The sequence below is a fragment of the Dioszegia hungarica genome (genome assembly GCF_025882075.1).
Source record: "Dioszegia hungarica strain PDD-24b-2 chromosome Unknown MKK02contig_16, whole genome shotgun sequence".
NCBI classification, from domain to species: domain Eukaryota; kingdom Fungi; phylum Basidiomycota; class Tremellomycetes; order Tremellales; family Bulleribasidiaceae; genus Dioszegia; species Dioszegia hungarica.
Genome location: NW_026515773.1, coordinates 13,776 through 41,715, shown reverse-complemented (window position 1 = coordinate 41,715; position 27,940 = coordinate 13,776). Strand labels below are relative to the sequence as shown.

Sequence of the window (27,940 nt, the reverse complement as noted above, 5' to 3'; positions counted from 1 at the left end):
ACTCTAGTACAGCCATCCCTGCCATGCCGCCCAGATCGCGCTATGCGGTAGATCCGAGTCTAACGGCGCAAGGGGGCCAGGGGACTCAGCCGAATTATCAGCAGCCCCAACAAGCGGAATACCAGCAGGGTCATCAACAGGCCAATCTGCAGACGGGGTATGACCAACAGCAACAGCAGCAATATAATGGCGCACCGACGCAGCAGCCATCAGGCCCGTACGACTCAACGGCGCCAAGAGAGCGGTCATATGCGGTCCATCGTCCCGAGCCGGCTGTCCAGCCAAATGTGCAGTCGATGCACCCCTCACTCGTTCAGCCCATGAACCACATTCCTCCTCCTCCGCACTCCTCCGGCCCGTCTATCAGCGGACCTCGTGTTCGGATAGACCCCAGCCAGGTGCCGAACCCCGTCGAGGCGCAGGAGATGGACCAGAATCTGTATGACGAGGAGGACTTTCTGAGCTGTCAGACAAAAGGGGTGATCCCTCTTGCCGGGACGGATTACAGGGGTGTAGATCAGGGTGAGCCCCAGCTCAGCTGGATAGAAAGTATGCTGACAACCAGGCAACTCGCTACCTCGCCATCTTCGCGTGACGCTCCCAGTGGCACCGTCCAATTCGCAATTGCTCGATACGACCGCTCTTCCCTTCGGTGTCATTGTTCAGCCGTTCGCGCAGCTTCGATACGATGAAGCTCCCATTCCGCTCGTCAGCAATTGGGTATCAGGGCAGTCCGCCTTTGATCAGCCGCAAATTCAGGACGCTGAGGAGGAAGGCCCACCGCGGTGCGAAAAGTGCAGGGGATACATCAACCCTTTTGTCCGGTTCGTGGACGGAGGTAGAAGATGGGGATGTAATTTGTGCGGTCAGACCAATGAAGGTGAGCTCCTCGGGTCGGCAATTGACGAAGCTGATGATCAGTACATCCTACATACTATTCCTCGATCTCGCCTTCTGGTCATCGGCTCGACCACTCGGATCGGCCAGAACTCTTGCATGGCACCGTCGACTTTCCCGTCCCAAAGATGTACTGGGCAGTACAACCCGCATCAGACGATACAGCGACAGGGGATGGACCCGATATCGCCGCGGCTACTGCATCCCTCACATCGGCAGCGTCCGACATGCTCGGCGGTCTGACTGCATCTTTGGGGCAAACTCCGGCGGTAACGAGGGGCAACAGCCCGGCTCCGGGATTCAAGGAAAAGGAAAAAGAGCGGTTGAAGGCGGAAGCGAGATTGAGACGACCGGTACCTATCTCGAGGGTGTTTGTGCTGGATGTGTCGGACGGAGCGGTCAAGCGCGGAGTGCTGCGGTATGTTTGCGAAGGGATAAGGCGAGGGCTGTACGGGACGAAGCGGAAGTCGGAGGGAGATAGCGAGGATGGCGAAGAGGAGGAAGGTATTGGAGCTGGGGAGAGGGTGGCTATCATTACCGTTGCGGAATCTGTCGGGTTTTGGAATCTTTCGGTGAGCTGCGAAGAAAGCATATTGCAGGTCAAAGCTGACGGGAGTAGGCCGGAAGTAGCGGTCCGAGTCTGATGGTAGTGTCTGACCTGGAGGATATGTTTGTACCGTTGCGAGATGGGTTCTTGGTGGATCCCGTAGAGTCAAGGTGAGTCACGCTGCTTCAGTACGGCCATGTCGTCAATATTGACGCTCGGGGGAGTCGGTGAGAAGTAAGCGGGCAAGTGAGAAGGAATAGGGAGTAACCGGTCAAGTGAGAAGGGATAGGGGAACGAGAGGATCAGAAATACTGTGGACCCGTCGAGACCAACACTGACTGGCAGATCCCAGATCGAAGGCCTACTTAACATGCTGCCGGATATGATGGAGCGACAGTCGGATGGAGGACGTTGCGCTATCGGAGCAGCTATCAAGGGCGCTCTGGCCGGTCTGGTGAGTGCTACATCGACCCAGCTGATGATAGCGACGTCTTGGCGGCCAAATCACCTTCTTCCTCACATCCCTTCCACTGGTCGGACCCGGCAAGTTGACCAGCCGCGACGATCCCACTGTCTACAACACGGACAAGGAGCGCGCACTCTTCACCGCCGCTGACCCATTTTGGCGGAACACGGCCGACGAGATTGCCAATGCCGGGGTCGGCGTCAACACCTTCCTCTTCCCTGACCAGTACACCGATGTCGCATCGGTTGGCGCATTATCGGCAGCCACTGGCGGAGACGTCTTCTTCCACCCCCGTTTCGAGCCGGTTCGGGACCGGGATACGCTATTCGACGAGATCCGCCGTTCGCTCACGACCGAGCTGGTGTACAATGCTACCATGCGCGTCCGGTGCTCCAACAACCTGCGCGTGGGGGAACATTACGGTGATTTCCACCAGCGGAGCTTGACGGACCTCGAATTCGGGACGATTGGCGAGAGTGCGGCGATTGGCGCGGTCATCAAGTACGAAGGGAAGCTGGACGAGAAGGATCTGTGCTATGTCCAGGTGGCGGTGCTGTATACGAGCATTGGTGGGGAGAGGCGGGTACGGGTACTGAACACGAGCATGGGAGTGACTGGGCTGGTCGGGAATGTCTTCAGGTTCTCGGACCTGGATGCTTCGGTCACGCTCTACGCTAAAGAGGGTAAGCACAGGTCTCCACAGGTCGGAGCATAGCTAATATCGTAGCCGTTTCGCTCATGCCTTCCAAGCAGCTCAAGGACATACGCAAGATGTTGACGGACCGGTGTAACCGGGTGCTCTTGATGTATAGGCGGCATTGCGCCGGCGCCACTCAGCAAGGGCAGGTGAGCTAACCTCGACTCATCGGTGTGCGGACGGCAAAGCTGATCATGAAGTTGATACTGCCCGAAACTTTCAAGCTGTTGCCTTTGTACACCCTGTGCCTGCTGAAGAGCAAGCCGCTGAAAGGTAAGTCTGTTGTTGCGCCGATCCGATCACGAGGACGAGCTGACCAGCAGGCGGAACGGTCACCTCGGACGTCCGATCACACTACATGCGCCGATTACGCTCCTATGGCGTCGTATCTACCATGACTTTGCTCTATCCCCGTCTTCTCGCTATCCACGATCTCACCGATGACGTCGGTTTCCCGGCTGGACCGATGGGTAGGCTGAAGATGCCGTCCTTCATGCGTGCGAGCTATGGGTGGATGGTCGCGGAGGGAGCGTACCTGATGAGTGAGCATATTCTGTCCGGATCAACAATGGGCATAGCTGATCTAGATAGCGAATGGTGAGACAGCTATGATCTGGCTAGGAGGTGCAGTCTCCCCACAGGTCATTGATGATCTATGGGGCGTGGACAATCCGGAAGAGCTCGACACCCGAATGGTGAGTCGCCTGTCTCAAGGCGACATCAGCCCAAGCTAATTGGCAGACTCGCCTGCCGAAGCTTCCTACACTGCTTTCAACTCAGATCCGCAATCTCCTCGCCCACTTTGAGCGGATCATGGGTCATCCCTTGCCTCTCTTGATCATCCGACAGAACATGGACGGTATGGAGCTCGAGTACGCCAATCATCTGGTAGAGGATAGCAATAACGACGCGCTGAGCTATACGGACTGTAAGTACTTCCGCCGACCTTTTGAATAGCGACTTCAGCTGATGCCCAGATCTTATGACGTCGCACAAATCTATAACGAACGAAATGTCGGGCGGAGGCGGCAAGGGGGATAGCTGGAGACCTTGGTAGCTGGGTTCTCGCCAGGGTGCATAGTTAAAATGAAACCTAGATTTGATAAGGAACGTAACTGATGACGTCACGTGTTTCGGATAGAAGGCACGAGCGCACGAGGAGAACAAGGAGGCACGAGCGCGTGAAAGGGTCATCCTTCGCTTCTTCTCTTACCTTTGTACATCATCCTTCAATATGCAGTCCATCGTCGTAAGTGCTCCCTGCAATAATAAGGGCTTAGTCCTTGCAGCCAGAGCTGACGAGCAGAACGCAGCTTCGAACGCTCTCAATACCGCCACCAATGCCGCCTCGAGCGCCGCAGTGGCCGCCGGGAACTTGACAGGCCTTACCTCGCCGACCACCACCGCTACCGGTGCTGCTCACAGCCACGCCGAGAGCGTCAAGGCGTCTCTTCCCGAAGATGCTACCGCTGGCGAAGTCAAGTCTATCGACGCGGAAGGACTCGCCGTGTTTGAGGACAAGGAGGTCCGACACGAGGTCTTGGTCAAGATCAACCAGCTCGCCCTGTGAGTCAGGCCTGCAGCGAACTACAACCCATGATCTGATGAGCAGCGACGATGTGAAGCACGGCCTCAAAGAGCTCGCTTCCCTTGACCTTGTCACCGACAGCGGCAAGAAGGGGATCGACGTGAGCTTGCGATTGCATACGGAAGTTACGGCCGACAGCTCATAGTGTAATTCTACCACCCTCAGCGGTACTTTGTCGTCACCCGCCCCATGGGTCTCGACTATATCGGCGAAGTGGAGATTGAAAGCGGAAAGAGCATTCACAGTGAGCCTCACCGCCTCGCTAATACAATCACAGCTGAAACTACAGTCCGCTGTCACAAGGCATCCGCCACCGCTGCACCGCGCTTCCACTCCATCGACACTCGTCCCGGCTCTGAGGGCGGCGCAATTTTCAAGCCCGGCGGCGACCTTCACTGGTTCGACTACTAGGTGTCTTATATCCAGCAAGATCTATGCAGATGATACAAACATGCTCCACTACTGCCATCCATCTCCCTTGCCACCGACCGAGTAGTTCGGATTCGCCTTCCACTTGTGCCCCTTGGCCTTGCCCACTTTTCCCTTGACCGACCGCTTATCACTCCCGGCCAACTCCTTCTCCACCTGCCGCGCCACCACGTTCTTGAGGGAGAGAGGGTTCGTATCCAGCTTTTTGGCCGTCGGACGAGCATGATGCACTCGTGTGCGGGTATACGCCGTAAAGTCAGACTGGGGTGGACCGTCCGAGAGGAGATCTTCTGACGAGTCAGAGTCCGAGTTGTTGGCCTTCTCTTCGGCGGACGGAGGGGAGATGTAGTCTTCGTCGTTTCCGAGCGCCTTGCTTAGGCGCATTTTCTCGAGACGGGTGGATATTTGCGATTGGAATGCGGTCTCGTCGAAGGGTGCGGGTGGGGTAGGGTCGGCTGGTTCTGATAGGTCCGCTTCCTCCTCTGCATTCACTTGATCTTCCTCGCCGTCCTCCTCGCCATCTGCCTCCTCGTCCTCCTCGTACTCTGGGCCTGACAGTGGCATGTCTTGCACCTCGATCATGTACTGGGAGTCAGCTACCTTCTAAGCGGTCCCTCGTCTGACTTACATCTTCGAGCTCTCGCTGCAATGCTCGTCCAAAGCCACTCGCCTCGACCTCCAGATCTAGCCGTAATCGCTTCCCCGCTTTTGGATCCCCCACAGATGGCTTCGGGCTGTCCTCCACGTCCTCCGTCTCCCCTTCGACCGTGGTCTCCTCCCCCGCCCCATTCGCTTCTGCACCATCCGCCTCATCCTCCACTCCAGCGTCCTCCTCTTCCAGGACATCCTTCCACGTCGGCCACGTCGTCCCAACAAAGCCGAACCGCCGAGTGAAGAAACGCCTAATACAGTTGACATCACGGTTGAAGAAGCTGCCATCAGCGCGCGCCTTGCTAAAGAGGAGGAACCCACTATTCCGCATTCTCATGCCTCGTAGACACCATCTGCGGGAAATCAATCACGATAGGCTCTCCGTCTTTCCGCTTGATGAGGATGTTAAACTCGTTAAAGTCGCCGTGGATGAGCCCGGCGTGTGCGAACTCGAGGATGAGGGTCATGAGTTTGGAGTAGAGGTCGGCTGGGTCGGGGACTTTGTCTATTTGGCGGCTGGAATGTCAGCTCTGCTCTGCAGGATACATAGCAGATAGAGCTTACAGGGGATATGAGTCGATGAGAGACATGACAATGCAATGTCTGGCTTGATCGATTGGGACAGGTACAGGGAAGCCATGTTGGTAGAGCACCTAGTCATCAGCTGACTATGCAGCAATGAACACACCTTCATGAACGCAAACTCCTTCTGGGCGGCAAGACGGGACATGTACATCCAGCTCGCCGACTTGCGCTTGCCGAGGTAGTCTCGCTTGGACTTGATGGCTCGGAAAGAGATACGACCGAGACTGACGATCAGCCTGATCCAGTTCAAAGTTGGATAGTGCAGGCTTACCGGTGCAGCTTCAGTACCCTCGAGTCCCTCTCTTCATCCTTGACCACGTAGATATCGCTCTCCTTCCCCACACCAATCTTCTTCCCTACTGACGCCACAGATGGTGGCTTGCGCCTGGAGAATGTCCGCAGAGCGAGGTAGTCGAGTCCACCGTACGTCAACCGGTACCCATCATCTGCAGGATCAGCTTTGCTGCGAGGTGGCAGATTGACGTCCACCTACACTTGGCATTCTGCACCCTAGCCACAAGGTCCCGCTTTGCCAGCGCTCCCAACGCCTTATTGACATTCCCACCTCGGACCGCCGAGATCTCTGCGATCAAAGACGTCGGGACAACCTCGTGGTTCTTCGAGCCTATCTCCACCTGCAGCGCATCAGCGCAGCTCAGTCAAGCGAGCACATGACTTACAGCAGTGAGTACTCGGAACTCGTCGGGGAGCACATATCGCAGGTCAGTAGCATCGAGACGCATGATGTATGCTTGTGTGTCTGTGAAGATGCAGGGGCAGGCGGAAATTTGCAGCGGGGGAGTGGAGGTGGGGGGGTCCCCGCAAAAGAGTTTATATTATCGTTTGTGTAACCCCATATATACTTTGATTCGTACAGCGGTTAAGATTTAATTCTTTGTTAGTACAGTGGTCAGTATATCCGCTTTTCAAGTCAAAAAGTTGCGCGGACGACCCGGGTTCGAACCCCGGACAGAGAACGTTTTGCCTTTTTGCTGCCGTTCTATGCATATTTCGGCCTTATTTTTTGCATCTACGGATAGCTATACTTCCTAGGTACCGTTTGGTGGTGGTTTTGTGCCTTTAGAGTAATTGTAGCATGCAGGAATCGCGTTTCCGTGAGGGGGTCATTTGGTGGAAGAAAGTGTGGCACTCGCGCAGAATAGCCCTTAGCATCGCTAAGTCACGTGCTATCTGGATCGAACGGGTGCAGATCAGTGCCGAGAAGGAGTCCGAAGCTTTGCCGGAGAGAGGCTGGAGAGCCAGATCCGGCATCATGATGGATTGGCATGGCGTGCTCGATGTGCCCGTCTTGGCAGCTGATATCGTATTGAGAGCTGTGTATATGGTCATGAATCTTTCATTCACCTGTTTCTCAGACCACTACGTCTATACGAGAAGTCTGCTTTACGAACTGGTCGAGCTTGTAAGTATCCGCAGGAGGTACAGGCCACCCGCTTGATTGGGTGAAGATGCCATTAGTGAATGGTGAAGTGTACCATGACCGTGTCTGAGGTGGACTTTCTTTGCGTGACAGGAGTGCATTATACAGACCATCATCTCAAGCTCCAAGCACAGACTGATGAATCGCCCTCTGAGGGAGAGACAAGATGAAACGGCCTGAAACACACCGGCTAAACCCGCCCTGACGCGGCGCGCCTCCTGTTTCGAACGCGCGTCTCTGCAGCGCCCCCCACCTCCTCATTCCTCGCCGAGGCAAAAGGATAATTGTGAGATGGTCCAGCCGCCCTCGAAAGGACTTCCGAACCGAGCCAGATATTGAGCGAGTGAACCCGCCGAAGCGAGCACAAGATGAGGCCGCCCCCTGAGACGAATGGGTCGCTGTGCTATGGGCGGAGACCAGACCTAACCGGACTCAGAATGAAGAAGCCTAAACGGTTCAAGCAAGGTAAGTATAGTTTTGTGCATGCTCATCCCTCTTGCGACCTTTCGGCGTGCTTAGGCTAGGCCCCGAGAGTAAGGTTTCTAAACCACACTCATTACCGCCTCATCCGCTTCTGTCCCTGCATTCCTTCCTGCTCACTCCGCTTCCTCTTCTCTGATCTTCCCGTATCATGCGCCGTCTTCCTCCTCTTATCCATCCCTCCTGCGTCATCTGCCTTGCGCTTCTTACTGTATGTCCTTCTCCCGTCTTCCGTCTCTCGCTCTCGGAGGTAGATGCCGAGGATACGACTGGTGAGTACGATGGCGAAGTTGTGAGCGCTGCGGTGGATGGCGGGATCGAGGGGTAGAGGGGGAGGAGGTACACATCCATAATAGTATCTAGAGGGTTCAGCATTCGATCCGCGTAAGATAGTGTCAATATAAGGAGAGATGGCAGTGCTTAGCTCTGTATTCGTTAGTGGTATTGGTGGGGGTACTCCGTCGCGGGGGCTTGGCCGCCCGCGCCGAGTGAGTAGGAGGCGCCGGAACCGGCGATCCTCCTGTTCCCTTACCAAATCGAATCGAGGGCATTCCACAAAGACATGGTGAGTATCGTCAATAGGTGCACCGCATTTGCAGCCGCGGGGCATGGACGGGACCATCTTGTGTCTCAGATCGCCCGAATAGAACATACCTGAGCGGAGGATAAGCTGTGCTTTCGAGGTCGGTCCTGTTGGCGCCTTGGTGTAGAAGTAATCAGCAACCGGTTCCTGGCCGTGGCGGCCGTGACGGTTAAGCCGTCCCGGGACCTGGACGGTCTGCTGACGCAGGACCGACCGAGCCACGCCAGCGTGGAAGCTACCTTTCCAGTTGTCTGGAACGTACCCGGTACCTTTCTTATGCGGTACAAAGCGCCTCATCCATCCAGTGAGAGGGGGCAGCACCGTCGACTTGAGTCCAGAGTGCGCACCTTTAGCTTCCTCGTCCGCACGCTCATTGAGCTTGGAGTGCTCATCTTCTGCTCCTGTATGGGCCTTGACATGCTGGACATCGAGCTTTGCAGACTTGGACTCGGCTATAAGCCAGTTGCGCACTTCATGGCCTGGAAAGTACTTGCCACCTGGCTGCCTGACGCTTGGGTCCTGACTCTGTCTTACTATGTTCATTCCCCCTTTGTGATCAGTGAGGACCAAGCCGTCCTCTATGTTCATAGCTTTACTGATGACATGCACTGCGACCTGAGCAAGGAGCTCTCCGTGGAGGGATGTGGCGTGCTGTTCATTGAGCTTGAACGTCCTTGTCACTGGGCCTACGACCGCAGCTGTCGTGGAGGGGATGCCAAACATGACTTCCTTGTGACTCCCGTCAATCGCCCAGGTCTGTCTTCCCTCGACTGGCATGATGGGAGCGGTGTTGGGAGGGTTGAACAAGATCATCCGGTTGTAGACTGCGCGGCGCGTGACTTTAGAGACGAAGCTGTCCGAGTCCGTTACAGTCAGCATGCCCGGCAGCTCGATGGTCCCTGTGAGCTTCCAGATATCTCTCGCTGCGGCTCTGATGTTGACTGGCTGCGTAGTGTCCCGCAAGACCTGCGATGCTCGAGTTTTGTACTGACTCCAGGTGCAGTCCTCTGTCGCGAGCGGTGATGAGGTGGCGTTCATGATCCGAGCTGCTTCTACGGGGACGCGCTTCTGCTTGAGCGCTTTGACCTGGCACAAGACGTGCTGGGCGCTGAATGACTTCCAGTTCGACCTGTCCGTATCTACCAACTTCATGTCCTGCTCGAGCAGGTACTGTCTCCCTGCTATCCATTCTTGCGGTACCACCCCTTCCAGCGGTCTCGCCAGCTTGGTATTTTCCAGCGGACTAGTGCATGAGCCTGACACGCAGCTAGCATTGGCGAGAGTGATCATTGCCATCCTTCTGAAGCTTGGCATGTGGTGATTGAGACCCCGGATCAGGGATGTAACAGCTAGCTCGCCGTTGATAGCGTCAATAGATGGAAAGCCAAATCCGTGATGGCTGAGCGGCATGGAGAGCAGGGGCGCCTTGACGTATCGACAATCGACCGCATTGAAAACCTTCCTCGCTATAGCTTCGTCGATCTGTTTGGCGGCGGCGGGCATGAGGGGCTGGTACTGAAGTCGGCCTCTGATCTTCGGCAGAAGTAGCGACCAAACAGCCTTCCTGAGCAGCGGTAGCGGCAGAAACTTGTTCTTTGGCATATGGAAGTCATCAACCACCTCCAACAGGTGCTTGAGGGTCGCGGCGGGGTCGTGAAGGTGCGTGCGCAAGAGTGACGGCTTGTCAGTATACGGTACTGTCCGAGAGCCTTGCGGTGTCTGGAACACCTGCTCGACTGGCTTGACTACGGGCTCCGCTCCGATAGTGAAGCATACCGTCTTGTATAGTTTTGTGCATGCTTATCCCTCTTGATACCCTTCGGTGTGCTTAGGCTAGGCCCCGAGAGTAAGATTCCGAACCCCGATCTAATCTATCCCTTCTCCACTCATCTTTGCCTCATTGGTTTCCCTCCTGTACCTGTATCCGCCACATTCCTCTTACGTTTCCCTTATAAAATTTGCATTTATCCTACTGTTGGAAATCCGAGCTAATCAACTAAGGTCTATGGAACTATACTATAACTATCTATTCCCAAGTTACAGATCTAGCTCTCGCCCTCACGAACCCCAGTGATAGCCCCCGTAATAACGCCGCCCACTCCCAGTCTTTCACCCCCTCCTCCCATGCATCCATCTGCTTCTTTGTGTCCTTCTCCATGAACCCCCCGCTTGTCATCACGACCGCCGAAAATTTCCCAATCCCGCTCGGAGCATTCTCCCTCGTCTTCGGTGCCACCGCCCTGAGGTATCTGTCCATCTGCGCCGCAATCTGGTCCCAGATCGGTGTTGTAGGGGTGGATGAGACTGGGTGTTGGGGATCTTTGCCGAAGGAGGAGAGGGCGGATTCGCTGAAGATGGAGTAGACTTTGATGTCGTGTTCCGAGGTGGCCAGACCAGAGCCGTCTGAACCCCAGACCCGGAGATCGTTCCTTCTCAGGGACTCTTCCGTTGAAGTAGGCTCGAGTTCTACCTTGACGCCCCGGACGGACGAGAGGGTTTGGCCGATACCGCGGACGACCATGTTGTGACGGGGGTACTTGCCGTTTCCCTGCTCCCGTGACGTCATGTCCCATCTTGGCCCGCTTCCCTGCTGTGCCAATCACCCTCGAGCGGTCTCTTCCATACTCTGCGTCTCACGGAAGCAGACGCGGACGCTCTTCTCGCCACCCAACTCGGCACCGTCGGGCTCGTCGCCGAAGCCATGTGGGCCGGATTCGGCAAGCCCGGGGAGATCGATAAGCGCCGCTCCTGTCTCGCTCGCTGGGGGAAGTTCAAGGAGCCCTCGGACGCTCGTCATCTCTACAAGTCTAGCTATCATCATCCCCGGACTAGTCCTCGCCTGTCCCTCGACTTTCCCCCATACCAGGCTCGAACCAGGCCCCGCCAGCTGGTTCAGCACCCACCGTGACAGGGAAGTTCAAGGAGCCCTCGGACGCTCGTCATCTCTACAATACCAAGGGCGACCAGCGATGGTACTGGCCCAGCGAGGAGGAACCCCTCTATACCGTCTCCCTCGTCCCCGCCCCCTACATCCCCTGCAACAACTTCGCCACCATCGCTACCTGCAACGTCGGCGGTCAGGACCCCCAGCTACTCGACGACGAGCTCTGGCTCCTCGTTGACCTCTTCAACTCGGACCACGGCTACACGGAAGACAAAGCCCACTACCTCCTTCCTGACGGTCGCATCCTCCACAACACCATCTACGCGGTCTCTTGCTCCTCGGTCGAGCTCGCCGACTTCATCTGCGAACACGAGCAGCCGGTCGGTACGCCCTACGAGTACGCCGTCGTCCTCAACGACCATGGTCTCCAGCCCTCGGCGATCAGGCAGAAGAAGGCTGCTGCTACGTCTCTCGGTGCTATCAAGCAAGGCGTCAGCGGGACGAGCAAGGATCTGGAGGTGATCAAGGGGCAGATGGTGGCTTTCAAGGCCGAGGTCACTGCTAGGGAGAAGAGACACGAGGAGCAGCGCCGCCAGGACAAGGAGGAGGAGACCCGCCGCTGGAACGTCAGCAACAACAACACCCTCGTCCCGCTGACGCCTTGCTTGATAGCACCGAGAGACGCAGCAGCAGCCTTCTTCTGCCTGATCGCCGAGGGCTGGAGACCATGGTCGTTGAGGACGAGCCGGGGCAGCTGCATTGGCCGAGGGCGCCGGGGGAGGGTTGTCGTCTTGGGCGTTGCCGGCCATGGGGTCATCACCGCCGAGAGCTTGGTTTGACATGGCGGGCTGGGCTGGGGGTGCGGTGGCGGTGGTGGTGGGGATAGTTGCTGGTGCAGGCGCGGTAGTGGGCGGCTGGGAGGGGAGGGCCGGTGCAGCTGGAGCAGGAGCGGGGGCAGGAGCAGGAGGCTGAGTGGGCGCGGGCGTGGACGAGGGTTGGGCTGGAGCGTCCGATGCTGGGGGTGCTGCGCTGGGAGCCGGTCGTGACGCGGATGGGAAGGGACGCGGCGCGGAAGCGGAGAGGGGAGATGGGACCGGGGACGGCCTGAGCTTTTTGAGAGGAGCGGGGGAGGGGGAGGGAGGGCTTCCAGGTGCGCTGGTCTTGGTGGCGGAGCGGGGGATGGTGGGCTTGAAGACGAGACCCTTCTTGGGCGTGGCCGTGGCGGGGGAGGCAGCTGGCGCGGAGGAGCTGGTAGACGCGGCGGACTTGGCTTCAGAAAAGTCAGCTGGGGTCTCAAATGGCTCAGTGCGGGGGAGGATGTACCTGCAGGCTCGGGCATGAATCAGCGCTGTGGGCCAGAGGGCGGTCATGTAGGTAGCAGACGTTGTGCTGGCAGAGGGGATGGTTAAGCTGTGGGGTAGATTGGACGATGGGGATGATGAGGACAGGATAAGAGCAGCGAGAGGTTGCTGGGTGAAGGGTAGAGAGGCAAAGGAGAGATGGGGGTGGGCGAGGGAGTTTCCCGCTCTAGCTAATGTATGCAAGGCGATGCGAGAATTTTCCACGGGGCGATGCGGGTTGCTAACCTTACTTGAAGCCGAAGCGAGCAGGAGTAGAAAATCACTCAACCACACACACACAGTATCCCTGACTACCCGCGGTCGCGGCGCTGACACTGACTGTGGCGCTGATAAGCTCGCGGAGACAACAGCGGGTCCAGCAAGGATCTGAAACGGAGGGAGACCAGCCAAAGGAGGGGGGACCAGAGAAACGACGGAGGTGGGTGGAAGGTGCTGGAAGAAACGCGGGAGGGGGTGGAAAATCTGCGGGCTGGGCGGGTCAGTGAGGAGGGTCAGAGGGTGAGCGCGCTGAGTGGGCTTGAGTGAGCAAGAGAGGGGCAGGTGGAGCTGGTGGGGACTGGTATGACATGAGATATGATGAAGATGAAGAGCTGCGGCAGTTGTTGAGACCACCTGATCGCACGTCCACCCTAACGGGAGCAACGACGCACACCTCCCTGATGCAAGCACCAGTTCGGGAATTGAGTCGGCAGTGTTGACCACCTGATCGCACGTCCACCCTAACGGGAGCAACGACGCACACCTCCCTGATGCAAGCACCAGTTCGGGAATTAGGGGCGCAAGATGGGCTGTTGGAGCACCAATCAAGGCAGGGAGGAGGGGGAGAGGGGGTTGTGAGGGTCGGGCAGTGATGTTGAGTAGAGTAGGACCGAGGGTGATGGGCGTGGCGAATCGTGGGAGGAGTAGTTGATGTGGATGTATGGGTACTGGGGTGGACAGCTTGGAGCATGTGAGAGAGACGAGGTGCGGGGCGAGAAGAAGGGGTCGGGTGGTAGTGGTGGATTTGAGGTGTAGGGTAGGGGATTACTGACCAGCTGCTTCCACTCATGCTTTCCTTCCCGAGGCTTCTCCATTGACACGCTTGTGTTCTCTATCATCCATCCCTCTTCAGAGTGGGGCGAGGCTCCGGTATAGACGTATAGGGACGGGGACGAATTGGGCGCGGTATCAAGGATGGCAACAGTCGGGTCGGACATTTGCTTGGCAGAGGACAGAGCGAGGGAGTATGCATGGAGTATGCAGGCGAGCAGGATGATGATGATGAGAGACCGATGCATGGCGACGTTGAGCTGACCCTGAAGTGAAGTGAAGTGAAGTGAAGTATAACCGGGTTTTTTTACCACGTTTCTGAGCAGCAAGGCAGGGTGGATCGCCTCCGGTCCCCTTTCCGACAGGTCATTTGGCATGCATACTAGCTACTCTACTCTAGGCTATGCTACGGCACAAAACGACAGCCTTGTTGAGAGTGATGGTAGTGACGAAAAGACGAGTGAAGGGAACGGGAGAGAGGGAAAGGTGGCGACGGGAAAGAGAAAATTGCAAAGATGATGGGGAAACGAGGAATTTGGGCTGGGGACGTCTCCCTATATACCAGCTGACCCAGATTGACAGACCGGGGGTAAAAGCTGCGTGACCCCCGTTTCGAGACGGGGTGGCGTCGTGTGGCAAGGAGGATTGGGGTGTGTGCGATCATGCCGATACTATCCCGATCATCTCGGCTCGAGTCAATCTGAGTTGAGTTTGGCTCGGGGTCGCCATGACGCGCCATGCGACGGCTTCGTCTGGTCCCCATGCGCCTCCAAAGCGGAAAACCCAAACTTACTAGCGCCCAGCGCCCAGCTTCGACCCTCTCCCTTCACTCGTCCGATCAGATGGGGTTACAGCTATCTCACCATCACCCATCTACTCGCAGTCCACTCATTGTGAAACGCTCAGAAGGAGATCATGTCCAGCCAGTCTACCGCGACTCTCGGTAAGCTCACTCCTCACGCCTCATCGACTGTACAGCAAGGCTGACCATACAGAAGGCCCCCCGCCTCTCGCGAAACCCGAGCGGGAATTCCATCCCAATTTCGCAATCAAACGGCCAGGCGATATCATCCTGCAGGCGGATGACCTCGGAGACTACAACGGGGAGAAGCTATGCTTCTACTTCCGCCGCACCCTCCTCAACGAGCTCTCCAACTTCTTCCAAAACCTTCCCGCCCCGTCCGACCAGGACTTGGTCGACGGAGTCCCCCTCGTACCCCTTCACAACGTATCCAGCCCCGGTCTTCACCTCTTCCTCACCCTTATCCACTCTACGACTCTCCCCCTCCCCCACACCTTCCACGACTCCGGCAACGTTAAACATAACGTTGCTTCCAAGGCCATCATCGACGCCGCGATGATCGGCAAACTCCTCGATACTCCCATCATTCATCGCCTGATCGTCACCGCCCTGGAGGACATCGGGACACGGAAGCCTATCCTCGTATTCGCAGTCTGGGCGATTGGCGGCGTTAAGGGCAGGCTGAGCGAGGCGGCAAAGGCGACGCTGGAGATGGACATCACTCGGACTGAGCCCTGCATCTCCGCTGCAGTCAAGGAGCACGCTCTACTGGCCTGGACAGAACTCCTCGACCTTCATTTGCGGCGGACGACGGCGATGAAACGCTTCGCGCAGTACAAAACCTTCAGCGACGACGCCCTCCTGACGATCTGCAACAAATGCCGCGTGAAACAGACGAGGAATCTGGAGACCGCAAAGGAGCGGTTGGCGGAGTGCAAGACGGTCGACGCTATTCTGCAGGAGTGGAAGGGACCCCTGGGAATAGATTGCTACGAGTGCTGGAGGGCCGTGCGGAGGGTCTTGGTCGCTAAAGTCAAGTGGGTCGAGAGTTTCGCGTCGGTCTATAGCGCTGGCTGGGACCTCACGGAGGCTCGTTACGATTATGAGTATGGTTATATCGGCCTGGACGAGGAGGACGAGGAGAAGGAGGACGATGCGTATTTTCCGTAGCTAGCCAGCGGAAGATGGTATGAAATCAGCTCTCATGACTCTAGCACAGATCAACCGAGGTTGTCCCGCTACGCCAGTGCGCATTCATCCCGGCCCGTGTTATACACATTGGATCGTCAACTATTTTACCTTTTCGTCTACACCTTCCGCGTTGCCCCCGAGCTGACCAGCCTATCCATCAACGCCTGTAGCCTATCCTCCACTCCCTTGCCACTCCCCGGCTCCCCACTCTGCGTACTGCTCGTAAAGCTCGCCGCGCTCGGACTTGCACCTGCCGCCCCGATGCCCAGTCCTGCATTCCCGCCAATACTCCCTCCGCCTGGCCGCCCGAACCCGCCCTGACGAATGTGCTTCTGTCGCTTGGGACTGAAGCCGCCAGCGGGAATGTTGTTGGTTCGTGCGATGATGATCGGCGAGGGCGCAGCTTTGCGAGGGGGAGAGGGGGCGTCTTCGAATTGGCCAGGAGCGGCGCGAAGGGGTGAAGTAGAAGTAGAGGGATGGGTGGTGTGCGTGGGGTCTGGGGAAGGCGGAAAGAAGTCGATCCGGCCCTTGTTCCCGCCGGGGTCGCGCGAGAGCTGGTCGATGAGGTCTCCAATATCGGTGGGTGAGGTGAAGTAGAGCTGCCTCGTCAGCCTGGACCAAGTATAAGTAGATGAGACTTACATTGGTTTCCGGTCTGACAAGAGGTGGCTCTGATCCCCTCTCGCGGTGCCTCAGCTGAAGCGGCGCCACTGACCCCTTCCATCCATTCGCAGCTGCCACCTCGTTTGCTTCCGAGACGAGATGCGAGGATGCGTAGGACGTTTGACGAGAATGCTGACCGCCTTGGGTATAGTCGCTCTCGTCCGCCTCGTCGTCTCGTAAAGCATCGATCACTCCCCAAACGACTCGTCCATCCTCGTATTCCCTGAAGAGTCAGCTAAGTCATGACCGCCAGAGTCAACACGTACATTATCTCGATGCCCTTGTTCCCTGGATTGCTCCCATTATCATCTGCGTTCCCGTACAGGTCGTACAGCGACCCGCCAGACGTATCGCTTGCCCCAACATCCCCCTCTTGTGCGCTGAGGGGATGCAAGAAGCCCAGTCCCGCCGTCTGCCCCTCGCGTCCGACTGAAGCATCGGTACTGATACTGGTCTGACTCGTCTGTCGGTCCCGCAGCGAGTCACCAGCTACAAGCCGCTGATCCTCTTGCGTGAGCGGAATCGGCTTCCGGCGGGTGGACGGTTTCCGACCGAAACTGATATTTGTGGGGGAGTCGAGATTGATGTTGGGGCTAGGATTGGGATTGGGAGAGCGGTTGGGCTGGGGGGTGACGGGCAGAGCTTCTGGGAGGAGCAGCGTGCGCCGGACAATCTTGTTTCGAGATTCGGCGGGTTCCGCTCCAGCTTCGTCCGGACGCTTTGGCGCTAAGCCCGCCTTGCTCTTTTTGCGAGATAGTGCGCGGAAAATCCCACCACCTGCGCCCTTCTCCTTCTCCTCTTCCACCTCCTTAGCCTTGGCAGCAACAGCGGGCATGGACGCCATGGTGGTGCTGGAAGGCGTGAGGGGTGATGGCGAAGCGACGCTGAACCCGCTTGTATTGGCTTGCGAGGCAGCCGATCGCGCACTCCCGGTGGTTGTCGATCGCTGGAGCATCCCGTTGGCGAGCAGCATCTCGTGCAGCTGGGCATCGTTGAGCCCGACAGCCTTCCCGGCGGCGATAAACTTGGCCATCGCCGAGTCGTCCGAGGCGGTAGGTGCGTGCCCGCTGGCCTTGGTGCTGGAAGCAGTCGACGGAGCGGTGGAGGATTGAGAAGCCCCCTGGATAGGCGATCCCGAGGCAAGCAGGTTCCCCACCTCGTCGCTCTTTCCCCGCCTGAACTTGCCCATCATCTGCCGCAACCCCGTGGTCGGATTGGCCGTACCCGGTGGCGAAGTCAGATCCGACCTGGTTCCGGTGCTGGCTCCGCTGCCTGTAGACGGCATCGTGGGCATGATGGGCCGGTCCGACGCCGCAGAATTGGGAAATTTGAAGTCCTTCAGATCGGCTCCCGGGGCGGGCATGATCACCTGCTGGCCAGCCGACAGCGCGATCGGCTCCTCCAGCGTTTTCAGATTAGGGCTGGTCGATGCGGATGTCGCTTGTGGCAATGGAGGCGAGAATATCTCTCCGGACGAAATACTCGGTCCCTTCTTCCCGAAGCCTAGCTTCCGCCACCGCAGCGACATCTTCTTGGAGGATCCGCTGGCATGCTCCAGCGCTTTGGCGGTATGGGTGTCGACCGCCATTTCGGGAGAATTTGGATCAAGGCGTTTCGATGCCAGATTGACCGAGGAGGACAAGAGGCGAGGCGTACCAATGACCATCGGCCCTTTTCCGGTCTTGGTATTCTTCCTCTCCAGCTTTGACCCGCTGCCTGATGTAGGCGTCCGATGGAGAGCAGCAGTAGCGGCTGCTATCCGCGCCTCGAAATCCCGGATCTTCTCGGGATCGTCTCCTGGGGTGGTAGTCTTTCCTGACCGAGGTTGACTCCCGCTCCCCTGCGGACTGAGGTCCGTCCGAGGGGTGGAGATCTCATCATGCGCCTCCGAGGGTGCGGCTGCGGGCGGCGACGAGGTAGGAGGAGGTGGCGCGGGACGACGATCAGTGATGGTGGGTACTGCGCCAGCGGCAGCTATCGGAGTGATGACATTGCCGAGCTGGACGGGTGATGTGGGAGTTTCGCGAGGTGCAGAGATGTCCGGGGTGGTGGCGCGGTAGGTGGGAAGGGGAGGTGGCGAGAGCGCGCGGGAGGCCGGGAGGGGTTGAGGGGACATAGCGCGAAGGTCCACCGGGAAGGATCTTGAAGCGGTCACTTGCGGTACCTGACTGTCAGCCGGGTCCCGCGCACGCTGCAGCAACTTACCGGTGAGAAAGATCTCTCCGCCATGGCACCCAGCAGAGCCTCCCTTTCCTCCTTTGCTCGATCCACCAAGCGCGTTTGCATCTCTGCAAACTCCTCCTTCTCCATCCCAGTCAACGTCCGCAGCTCCCCAATCTGCTCCTCTGGAGTCATCGGGACGTCCGCGAATGAGCTGAAGCCCCCCTCCCCGCTTTCGTTGGACCCGTGGTAGCTCGACCCAATGGAAGAAAGGGAGGCTGCTCGTCTCCGTGGGTCCAGACCCAACGCAGTAGTGTAATCTTCCGGCGCTTCGGGGTACGAAGAGATGAACCCCTGTTGAGATGGAGCGCGAGCGATCTCGGGTCTCGATCCGGGATGAGGACTGTGGAGAGACGAGCCGATAGAGTCGGACCGAGAGGTAGCGACGCTCCGCCGGCTGGGTACCTCCCGTATACGGACTTCTCCGGAGCCTCTCTCGTGCTCATCCGCCTCGGCAATATCATCTCTGGAGTTCGCCATAACGAGTGGCGAGTTCGGCCTGCGCACGCCTCGCTGCGAGAGAGTATGCGCTACTCCCCGCTTTGAGGGATACCCTGAGCTCGAAGATGGCTGGGAATGGCTCGAAAGTGGGGGCGAGAGATTATTATTGGGCGATCCGCTCTGCTGGACAGACTGAGACCGTGCCAGTGAGGTGGAGCGGGTCGCTACTGGGAGCTGACGACTAGGCGAGGGGTTCGAGTCCGACCTATTCCGTCCGCCGTTTGGGGATGATGAGACATTGGAGCCGCCGACCCGTTGAGTATGCGGATTTGTAGGTGTGGCGGAGCGAGACGAGCTCGAGTCGTCGGACCGGACCGAGCCTGATACTGATCCGACTGGTCTGGGCTGACCCGGAATGTACCTTGGTATGGATGACGCGACTGGAGAGGCCGAGTCGGTGGATAAGGAGGAATTATGGCGGACTGGCCGGGATTTTGTAGGTGTGAGGATAGGGACTGGACGGGTCGCCTCGGCGATGATGAGGGGTTGAGTGGGGACGGAAGGTGTAAAGTTGGGCTGTGGAATAGGTGATGAATCGGTATGGGATGGAGTGATGTGAGCCTGAAGATCCCTTGACTTTGGAGATGCGGGTATAGGCCGTGCAGGCGGTGATGATGGCTCTGAGGGCGGCTGGATCGCCGTCGTAAAGCTGCTCGTGGTAGGCGAGACGTGGTAGGGGAATACCGAGGAAGATCCGGTCGAGTGCTCCGAACCCTCCGACCGAGCGTTCGAGAGGTAGCGATGCCGCTCCTGTGACGGGCGAGTCGAGCTCTCCGGTTCATGCAACGTTTCCTCCTCGTCCTCCTTGACTCCCATCGGCACTGGCCCGCCGCCCTTCTGCAATCCCTGGCCAATTTCTACCAACGCTGCCGAGATGCGCCTCATCTGCGCCGGAGTCAAGCCTTGCAGCATCGACTTGCGCTGTTTCTGCGGCCGGCCAACACTTGGCTCGTTCGCTGGTACCGGTGGCAGCGCGGCGCTTGGTGCAGGCTGAGGTGGCGGCAGGTTCAGCGAGAGCGATGAAGAAGGTGAGTGATGCCGCTTCGCCATACCGTTTGATAGCACGGGCGGACTAGCGTACCCCGAAGTTGGTGTAGCGGTCCGATCCGACCCTGTTGGCGAGCCCATCCCCTTCTTGCCTTTTGCCCAGTACGCATTCGCCTCTCCGACCGCGATCTGCGGCAGCTCTGGCCTACCCGCCGTGTCCTGCGAGTCATCCGACCGTATGCTCATACTCCGGCTAGTCGACCCGCTGAGATTCCGATTAGAAGCGCTCTTCTTGACCCGGCGAATATAGTCGTGATCCCTCATCCCCGACCCGCCAGAGAAACCGTACGATTTTGTCCGGATGGCGTTCCGCTCGTCTGTCGGACTGGAGCTGACGCCAAAGGTAGCGAAGGAGTCAAATGAGGTAGAGGTCGGTGGGGGAGAGATGACGGGCGGGGAGGAGGACATGGATGATGGGGAAGCCGTACCGAGGAGGTTGGGCGTGGACGAGGAGCTGGTCATGCCCGAAGAAGAGTATCCGCTCCGATATCGCCGAGACTCGTTCTCCGAAGCCGAAGACGCCAGGCTTGTCAAGGAAAAGGCAGATGGTAATGGCGGCTGACCTTCCCATTCGCTCGAGTCGCTCAGGGGTGACAGGGCATACTTGTTCTTGTACGCCTCGATGTCCTGGAGCTCTGCAATCAGGAGCTCCTCTTCTTCCTCCGTCAAAGCCGGTCCGGCACCGCCACGCTGGCGCTGGCTGGCGAGCTCGTCTCGGAGTGAGCTAGCGGGTATGGCGGAGAGCGAAGGCAAGAGGATGGAGAAGCGCTGTGATAGTCTGATAGTCAGCTCCACCCACACCCCTTCAGTGATACACTCACCCTGGGAAGATCAAGGAATTCCGATAGTCCAGCTCCAGCTTTGGCGCCTCCTTCATCGCTGGACTGGCCCCCCTACTCGGCCTCTCCTCCACATTGTCCACTCCCTTGCCCTTCTGCTTCTTCCTCAGCAGCGCCGCCTTCTCTGGCCATACAGGATCGCTCGAGAAGGAGTTGGAGCGGACCGGGATACCATGTGCTTCTTTGGTCGAGACTGTGCGTTTCCTACGTGGTCAGCTTTCGCTCTCTGCGAGTGATGAGGGGTATCCGAGCGCGAGTGGAGCGTGTGAGCTGTGCAACATACCGGAATAAGCGATCCATGCTGGCTGATTCGCCCCAGAGATACCTTGACACCTAGCCAATATCCCTCCTGCTACCTCCTCGGGCCCAATCAAAGCCCTAGATCCTTCTGCACAGCCTGTGAAGTCTGCTTGAACGTGTCCGAATGATGATGTCGTGATGCTGCCAGATTTATGTGGCTTCCTGGCGTCGTACAGCTCGTGAGGTCGTCCTAAGATGCGCGGTGCCCGAACAGAAGGTCCAACGCGTGTATTGACCGAGATGAAGAAGATACAAAAGCAGAAGAGCGAAAGGAAGTCGAGCTGTGCCAGAGGATTTTGTTGTCGACAAAAGCAAGTTGGCGCGTCTCGTGATTCAATTTAACCCGAGCTATTGAGCAGTGTCCTTGACACCTTTGGGAACGAAGTGAAGCGAGTAGGGGATGTCTCCGCTGTCTGTGACATCTACGCCCTTGAGAGCAGTGCAGAGGATACATGCATAGTATATTGCGCTGATCGCGCGAAGCCCCCAAGACCTCGAGCTCGACGACGTCTCCTCCACCTCCGAAGTCCGTGTGACCAGCGACTCGTCGCTTCAGGTACCGCTAGGCTGTTTCGAAGTGGTCCATGTCTCACATGAAAAGACGCCATTGGCCCGTCCATTCCCCAGATCTCTCTCCACCGGCCGACCAGTCTCATCTCACCTCCACCACCCGCTCCGCCCGGTCCCTCTCCAGCGCCTCTTCCAGCGTGCGTATCAGATCCCTCACCCGGTCCACCGCCACCCGTACCACGCCCATGATCTCGTCAGCCGCCAGTGGTGTTCCGCCCGCCTTTGATAGGACGCAGAGCTCACGCTGGGCATTGAGGGTGAGGGAGAGAGTGCCGGTCGCGAGGACGGATTCGAGGTGGGTAGGATCTAGTATTGGGGGAAGGCTGCGTCGTCAGCGACCGGCCTGACAGTATGACGAGGAGGTCAGTGATATGGCAGATGGAACTTCGAGACCTACTCGGGGTAGTAGGCGAAAGAAACGCATAACGGGGTATGATGTATCGCCAGCAGTACCGGCGCTCGCTCATCAGGCGAGTGCTGCAGCATCAGCATACTCCCGTTATGCGCTTTCGGCCGTAACAGATCCCAAGCCAAGACGTACCACTATGACCTCGTCTCCCAGGACCTCTACCTCTGGTTTTCGGAAATGTCGCAGAGCACCCATAGCTGCCAGTGCTGCTGCATCCAGTAGGTTTCCCTCGTCCGCGAGGAAATGGAGTGATAAGCGCAATTGCCACACCTGAAATGATCAGCCTGATACCTTCCAGTCATCCAGCAGCTGCTAAAGCGCTCCGAGGAGTGATGGGTCTTACCTTTTCTCCCGCCAGTATGCACAATGCCTCCCTATCGACCGCTTCCGTTCGTCTTATGCTCTTCTCGAGAAGGCGCGTGATCATGACCTCGTCTTCGCTTGATCTGCCTGATCAGCTCTACGATGACCACCCAGCCTATCTTGCTAGAGCAAACGTACCTTCCCGCTTCGTACAAACTCGAAGCCATAGGCGAGATCTCAGAGTTGATGAGCAGGAACCCTTCATATGGGCGATCATCTCGAGGCTTGACTATCGTAGCGGTGATCTGAGCGAGAACTCTACAAGGTCATCAGCTACTACCTCAGCAGTCAGTATGTCTGACCTACACTGTATCGCCCAAATGTACCTCGCACGATCCCAACTCCCCTCTGAATTCGATCCGCACCTGCCGCATCTCAAGAGGTAAACGGCCATCGAGCCGTTTCCCCTCTGCCAAAGCAGCGAGCAGGAAGTCTCGCTGGATAGTTGGTGGTTCTATTTCTCGGGGCATGTTGAGCTGTCCCTGTGAGGAGGTCTAGTAATTAGTGCTGGCGAAGATCAGACACCAAGAGAGGGAGAGAGGTGAAGAAGATGATCGCATCATGGCTTCGCTTGGTAGTGGAAATTTCGGCTCCGACGGAAGCACGAGGTCAGCACCAGAGCTTCTGCGAACCAAGACTCAAGTACTCAAGAGTCAATCGCTCTATGTCTTGCACAACCCATACGACCGGCATGAGATTGACCATCACCACATGACTGATGTCCAGAGCCTCTATCATACTGGAAGGAGATAGAATGAGACTGCCTCGCAGACCACAGGCGTCTGTGCGCGACAGTCCTTTGAGCCGCAGGTTGACTGACCATCTACGCACACCTCCTCATTCCTTCCTTCACTCATCCCCCCACTCATCTCACTCCTTTACTATACAGGCATCTCCCGAATTAGGCAAGCTGCCAAACAAGAAGATTCTATCCCTTCGCCTGCCTTCGACATGCTCTGCCGAAAATGACCCAACCTTCTCCCGCCTTCCGCGATAGCCTATACTCCACCGACTCCACAACGACCTACGCCTCTACCCTATCATCCCTTACTTCATCCCTCGGCCTCACTGAATCGCCACTACCTCCCGCTAAGAAGACTATGGCTGTCCTCGAGGACGTACGGGACCGGAGCGAGGACTATCGCCGGCAAGCGATGCTGTGGGGGTCCAAGTCGCGCGGGGATCTCAAGACTGGTGGAGGAGTGTCCAAGCGGGTCCAGTCGATCGAGAACCTCAGACGGTCCGAGCGGCCGGCACAGACATCGCAGGCGAAGGAGAGCGGGTTGGGCGGAGATACGCGGAAAGAGACTATCACTCAACGTCCTTCCTCATCTCAACTTCGGAACCGCCCTTCATCGTCGCAGCTCAGCTCCGACACCACTCAGTCCCGCACCCCTCGTCAATCTCAGCCGGTGATCGAGCGGGCGCAGGCGGCAACCGGACCTGCTGTCCCTCCAACCAAAAATCAAGTCGCCATGCCCAGGCGCCGTCCTCCTCCTCCGGCCGAAGCCACACTCCGTCCCCCTCAATCGCAGCACCCGCCCGCTTCTCTAGCGCGGTCCGAGTCGACCATGGCGGAAGACTGGGAGGCGGAGCTCATTCGCGATGCTCAAAAATTGCAATTGCGTCCTCCCCCTACGGCCGTGGTCACGAGGCAGCCGTCCAGGGAGCAGGTCAGGCCGTCGGGAGAGCGGGACGAGTGGGAGATGGCGGCGATGATGATTGATAGGCGGGAGACGGGGAGAGATACGGAGGAGACTATGAGGCGGGGTGCAGCTAGGGAGATCGGTATGTCAACTTCGTTCCTCGTGGTACTGGCTGACTCTACAGCCTATCCACCGGCTATGCCACGCCTGGCGATTCGCGCTGCTCCTACAGGCGTCACTTCCATCCATGTCGGCGTCCGTCCCCGGATCCACCCTTCCCGGACCGAAGAATCACTCTCGCGAAACCAGCCCGACGCGCACCTCCCCGAACCCCTCTTCTCGCCTCACCCATCTCAAGCCCCACTCGCTTCCCCGTCGGACGCCGGATCAGGCGACGGCACCGTTCGCGGCAGCTACAACACAATGTACAAGAGCGAGCTCGCCGAGAAGGCCAAAAAGGAGTATGAGGACTGGCTCGCCAAGAAGGCGGATAGAGAGGGTGGAAGAGACGCGGATGGCGGATACGGAGTACAGGAATGGGTCCCGCGGAATCGGAAACAGGCGAGGTTCGGCGAGCTCAATCAGCCGGTCTCGATACACCCGGATCCGGTAGAAGCGGCTGCGAAGCTGGGGATGGGGATGGGCATGGCTGGATATGGCCAAGGTCAGGATGGCATGGCGGGGTACGGACAGGGATACGGGTATACCGGCTATCCGTACCCTGTGCAGCAGCCACAAGGCGGACAGCAGGCGATCGGCGGACCGCAATACGAGACTCAACAAACGCAGCAAGTGGCTGGCGATCCCGTCCAGCAAGGCCATGGCGAATACGATCCCAACGCCGACCCTTACGGCTATTGGGACCAGATGGCATATTGGTGGGCAATGGCGCAGATGGGCATGTTGAGTATGGAGGATATGCAAGCGATGGGGATGGGCGGAGGTATGGGAATGCAAGGAATGACGGAGGGTCCATCGCCTATCACAAGCGAGGGGAGCAGCACGCAGGGTTCTTCAGAAGATGAGCAGACACCGTAAGCTCATCTTGACGGGTTTTCGAGACAACAGCTGATCTCATAGGCACATTCGATTCGCCAAGTCACCCGTCAAGGACAAAGGCAGGGCCAAGCGTCAGCCCTCGACGACCGACATCCAGCAACAAGCATTACTGCAGCAGCAACAGCAGCAGCAGATGCTGGCCTATCAGCAACAGCTTCAGCAGTACGGTCAAGAGATGTACGACCCGTAAGTATAACTTTCCTGCCCATCCTTTCCTCCCGTTTCTTTGACCGATTTCGGCCGTCCTTTGCCCCTGGTAGCTGTCAACCCCTTTCGGCCCTGCCCTACACCTTCTCTCCCTTTCTCTCGGCTCAGTCGCATCCGGCGATGAACGAAGCGGCGCCCTTCTCTTCTCTTTTACTCTTGAATCTTGGCTTGGGCTGCTTCATCTTTCCCTCTTTGCCCGCTTCTCCATTATTTTGGCCCTCATCCCCCCTCTCTCCCAAGACTTAAGATCTGCGCAAGATGGTCCACTGGGGAATGACACCACCGCACCACCATGCCGATCTGCCCGGCGGGGAGATGGGCATGGGTGCAATGGGCGGGATGGGTATGGGCTGCATGGGCCAGATGGGGACGGCCGGACAGGGGATGGGTGGTATGGGCGGCATGGGCATGTATCCTCAGCCCAACCCTCATGGTCGGATTGATCATGGCGGTGTGGGCTTTGGGCTGGGTGGCGGTCAGCAGGGAATGGGTCAGATGGGGCAGATGCCGCAGATGAGCATGATGGGGATGCCTATGGGTACTCGGGCGGGTGGCATGGGTCTGGGAGGTATGGGAGGCATAGGTCAGATGGGTCAGATGGGAGGATATGGCGGAATGGGTATGGGAGGAATGGGAGGAATGAGCATGGGTGGTATGCCTGGCATGCAGGGCATGGGTCAGATGGGTATGGGCGGAGGTATGGGGGCAATGCTAGGAATGGGAATGGGCGGGATGGGCGCTCAGGGCATGGGCATGGGCATGAATCCTGGGATGGGCGGTATGATGGGGTTGGTCTTGTCCTTCTTCTCCCTCTACTCTTTGCTTTTGTTCATCTGCCACTTGGCCCCCTGTTTTCTGTCCTCACACAAGTCGTGGTTTCGCTGAGCACCGCCACACCCATCTCTTGGTGGGGTCAACCCACAATGGTGCTGCTGGGGCATGCGGGGGAGCTGAAAGGATGCGCCTTGTCGGGCGGGGCGTTCGAGATGGATCTCGAGACCCGATTCCCACCTACCACCCCTGCCATTGCCCTTCATCCCACTAGAGCTATAGCTGATACAACATCTCCTCCTCTCACTCCTCCACCCCGCATACATCACTCATCATTACACGCCCTCATCGTCGCCCACCTACCCCTCGGCCCGACCGCAAACTCGCTGTCCCGCCTTCGGAACCCTCCATTCCTCTTCCTTCGCCTCCTATTCGCTCCACATCCCGATCTGCGCGCACACCACCCGCTCGCCCGCCCGCTTCGGTTCGCTCGCGCAGTCAAATGGGCATGCAGCATGGGCAGATACCGAATCAAGGAGGCTACAACCCGTACATGGCCGCTGGGATGGGGCAGGGGATGATGGGTCAGCCAGGGTTCCCGCAAGCTCCGTCCGGTGCCCCATCTATGGTCAGCGCCCAGTCTCAGCAGATGCCGATGGGGAGTATGAGCGGAGGAGCCGACCTCAAGGCGTTTGACGCGGGAAAGATGAAGGCTGGCAGGCTGGGGCATTACGGCTACCTCGAGGGCAGAGGTGAGTTAGGTTCTCTCCCTTTCAGTGGCGAAGATGCCAAGCACGCCATCTATGAAGGCTACTCCGCTGCTGTCCTTTGTCCTTCGACCCTACGACCTTACACTAGCTTCAGCTGACACGTACAGAGCTCGCGGGTCCACCCCCAGGCTACCTCCCCGCGGGTGTCAAGCCTGATCAACTTCCCCAGTCCTCTCAGGCCTCCGCACCTCCACAGAGTCTCGGCGCTGGCGCATACCAGCAGTCCCACGCTGCTTCGCAGTATGCCCCGACGCAGTACCAGCAGTCGCAAGCTCCGACGCAATACCACCGATCCCCGACTCGGCAGAAGCAGCAGCAATCGCCGACCCGACGCTCGCATGCCCAGCCGCACTCGCACTCGCCCAATCCACCCCGGTCACCCGGGAGCGTCGCGGGCAGCCAGGCGCTGAGTCTCAGCCAAAGTGCGTGGGGGAATCCGAACGACATGCCTCGGGCGAGATACGATGGCGGTACGTCCTCTTTCTCTAGCTGTGACGAGACGAGGCTGACATTCAGCGAGCAACGCAGGACGGATGATCCAGGCCGATATGGACACGCCGTACCCTCGCCTCAAGTCCGGCGGGATGTCGTCCGGTGCGACCCGATACGACGGCCGTCAGGAGCCCATCAATGGGAATGGCTACCGTGACGCGTTTGGGTACATGGAGGGAGGGCAGGCGTCCGCGATTGATGGGAGGTTGGGTAGGGGCCATAGGAGGATGCGGGAGGGTAGAGTCTGAGGGACCTGCAGGATGCGAAAATGGAGATGTGAGATCTATGTACTGTAATCTATCGCAGCTAGTCAAACTACCATAATCATGTTGTGTATAGGGGCTCCAACTGTGATGTAAACATGCTGCACTGTGACATGTCTGAGCAAATCTCATAGCCTTGATGCGGAGCCAATAAATGCTACATAAGTGATAAAGTACAACTTGCTCCGA

General features: G+C 58.0%; 11 protein-coding genes and 1 non-coding gene across 12 annotated transcripts; 7 read left to right on the top strand and 5 right to left on the bottom strand.

The window, feature by feature from the left end:
- Positions 1 to 23: 23 nt before the first annotated feature.
- MKK02DRAFT_38103 (uncharacterized protein) lies at positions 24 to 3,664 on the top strand (the record flags this gene model as incomplete). Its single annotated transcript, XM_053089929.1, has 12 exons — positions 24 to 522; positions 566 to 880; positions 922 to 1,469; positions 1,517 to 1,614; positions 1,790 to 1,898; positions 1,930 to 2,593; positions 2,638 to 2,756; positions 2,808 to 2,880; positions 2,931 to 3,149; positions 3,199 to 3,302; positions 3,349 to 3,535; positions 3,585 to 3,664. 12 exons carry the CDS (start codon positions 24 to 26, stop codon positions 3,662 to 3,664), a joined length of 3,015 nt encoding a protein of 1,004 aa, XP_052943226.1.
- Positions 3,665 to 3,841: 177 nt separating this feature from the next.
- MKK02DRAFT_38102 (uncharacterized protein) lies at positions 3,842 to 4,606 on the top strand (the record flags this gene model as incomplete). The annotated part of the gene is made up of 5 exons (XM_053089928.1): positions 3,842 to 3,856; positions 3,914 to 4,173; positions 4,220 to 4,295; positions 4,361 to 4,439; positions 4,485 to 4,606. The coding sequence occupies 5 exons, from the start codon at positions 3,842 to 3,844 to the stop codon at positions 4,604 to 4,606; spliced, it is 552 nt and encodes a 183-aa protein (XP_052943225.1).
- A 48-nt stretch (positions 4,607 to 4,654) lies between these two features.
- MKK02DRAFT_17543 (putative Rio2p serine kinase) lies at positions 4,655 to 6,603 on the bottom strand (the record flags this gene model as incomplete). Its single annotated transcript, XM_053085806.1, has 8 exons — positions 4,655 to 5,209; positions 5,253 to 5,556; positions 5,597 to 5,791; positions 5,840 to 5,928; positions 5,964 to 6,084; positions 6,132 to 6,306; positions 6,354 to 6,495; positions 6,541 to 6,603. The coding sequence occupies 8 exons, from the start codon at positions 6,601 to 6,603 to the stop codon at positions 4,655 to 4,657; spliced, it is 1,644 nt and encodes a 547-aa protein (XP_052943224.1).
- A 149-nt stretch (positions 6,604 to 6,752) lies between these two features.
- Positions 6,753 to 6,837, top strand: MKK02DRAFT_t13. Its single transcript has one exon. It is a non-coding gene; the product is annotated as a tRNA-Glu (tRNA).
- A 1,020-nt stretch (positions 6,838 to 7,857) lies between these two features.
- MKK02DRAFT_38100 (uncharacterized protein) lies at positions 7,858 to 10,885 on the bottom strand (the record flags this gene model as incomplete). Its single annotated transcript, XM_053089927.1, has 2 exons — positions 7,858 to 10,143; positions 10,427 to 10,885. The coding sequence occupies 2 exons, from the start codon at positions 10,883 to 10,885 to the stop codon at positions 7,858 to 7,860; spliced, it is 2,745 nt and encodes a 914-aa protein (XP_052943223.1).
- A 78-nt stretch (positions 10,886 to 10,963) lies between these two features.
- Positions 10,964 to 12,618, bottom strand: MKK02DRAFT_28284 (uncharacterized protein; the record flags this gene model as incomplete). Its single annotated transcript, XM_053087524.1, has 4 exons — positions 10,964 to 11,163; positions 11,268 to 11,422; positions 11,459 to 11,867; positions 11,907 to 12,618. The coding sequence occupies 4 exons, from the start codon at positions 12,616 to 12,618 to the stop codon at positions 10,964 to 10,966; spliced, it is 1,476 nt and encodes a 491-aa protein (XP_052943222.1).
- A 1,935-nt stretch (positions 12,619 to 14,553) lies between these two features.
- On the top strand, positions 14,554 to 15,610 carry MKK02DRAFT_38098 (uncharacterized protein; the record flags this gene model as incomplete). The annotated part of the gene is made up of 2 exons (XM_053089926.1): positions 14,554 to 14,581; positions 14,634 to 15,610. The coding sequence occupies 2 exons, from the start codon at positions 14,554 to 14,556 to the stop codon at positions 15,608 to 15,610; spliced, it is 1,005 nt and encodes a 334-aa protein (XP_052943221.1).
- A 137-nt stretch (positions 15,611 to 15,747) lies between these two features.
- On the bottom strand, positions 15,748 to 21,201 carry MKK02DRAFT_38097 (uncharacterized protein; the record flags this gene model as incomplete). The annotated part of the gene is made up of 6 exons (XM_053089925.1): positions 15,748 to 16,230; positions 16,274 to 16,517; positions 16,561 to 18,458; positions 18,500 to 20,840; positions 20,884 to 21,105; positions 21,185 to 21,201. 6 exons carry the CDS (start codon positions 21,199 to 21,201, stop codon positions 15,748 to 15,750), a joined length of 5,205 nt encoding a protein of 1,734 aa, XP_052943220.1.
- Positions 21,202 to 21,853: 652 nt separating this feature from the next.
- MKK02DRAFT_17274 (ribosomal protein S5 domain 2-type protein) lies at positions 21,854 to 23,013 on the bottom strand (the record flags this gene model as incomplete). The annotated part of the gene is made up of 6 exons (XM_053085766.1): positions 21,854 to 22,094; positions 22,169 to 22,248; positions 22,313 to 22,450; positions 22,524 to 22,626; positions 22,682 to 22,801; positions 22,850 to 23,013. 6 exons carry the CDS (start codon positions 23,011 to 23,013, stop codon positions 21,854 to 21,856), a joined length of 846 nt encoding a protein of 281 aa, XP_052943219.1.
- Positions 23,014 to 23,508: 495 nt separating this feature from the next.
- On the top strand, positions 23,509 to 25,438 carry MKK02DRAFT_38095 (uncharacterized protein; the record flags this gene model as incomplete). The annotated part of the gene is made up of 3 exons (XM_053089924.1): positions 23,509 to 24,331; positions 24,374 to 25,223; positions 25,270 to 25,438. 3 exons carry the CDS (start codon positions 23,509 to 23,511, stop codon positions 25,436 to 25,438), a joined length of 1,842 nt encoding a protein of 613 aa, XP_052943218.1.
- A 275-nt stretch (positions 25,439 to 25,713) lies between these two features.
- MKK02DRAFT_38094 (uncharacterized protein) lies at positions 25,714 to 26,340 on the top strand (the record flags this gene model as incomplete). The annotated part of the gene is made up of 1 exon (XM_053089923.1): positions 25,714 to 26,340. One exon carries the CDS (start codon positions 25,714 to 25,716, stop codon positions 26,338 to 26,340), a length of 627 nt encoding a protein of 208 aa, XP_052943217.1.
- Positions 26,341 to 26,728: 388 nt separating this feature from the next.
- Positions 26,729 to 27,736, top strand: MKK02DRAFT_38093 (uncharacterized protein; the record flags this gene model as incomplete). The annotated part of the gene is made up of 3 exons (XM_053089922.1): positions 26,729 to 26,978; positions 27,104 to 27,466; positions 27,513 to 27,736. 3 exons carry the CDS (start codon positions 26,729 to 26,731, stop codon positions 27,734 to 27,736), a joined length of 837 nt encoding a protein of 278 aa, XP_052943216.1.
- Positions 27,737 to 27,940: the final 204 nt, after the last annotated feature.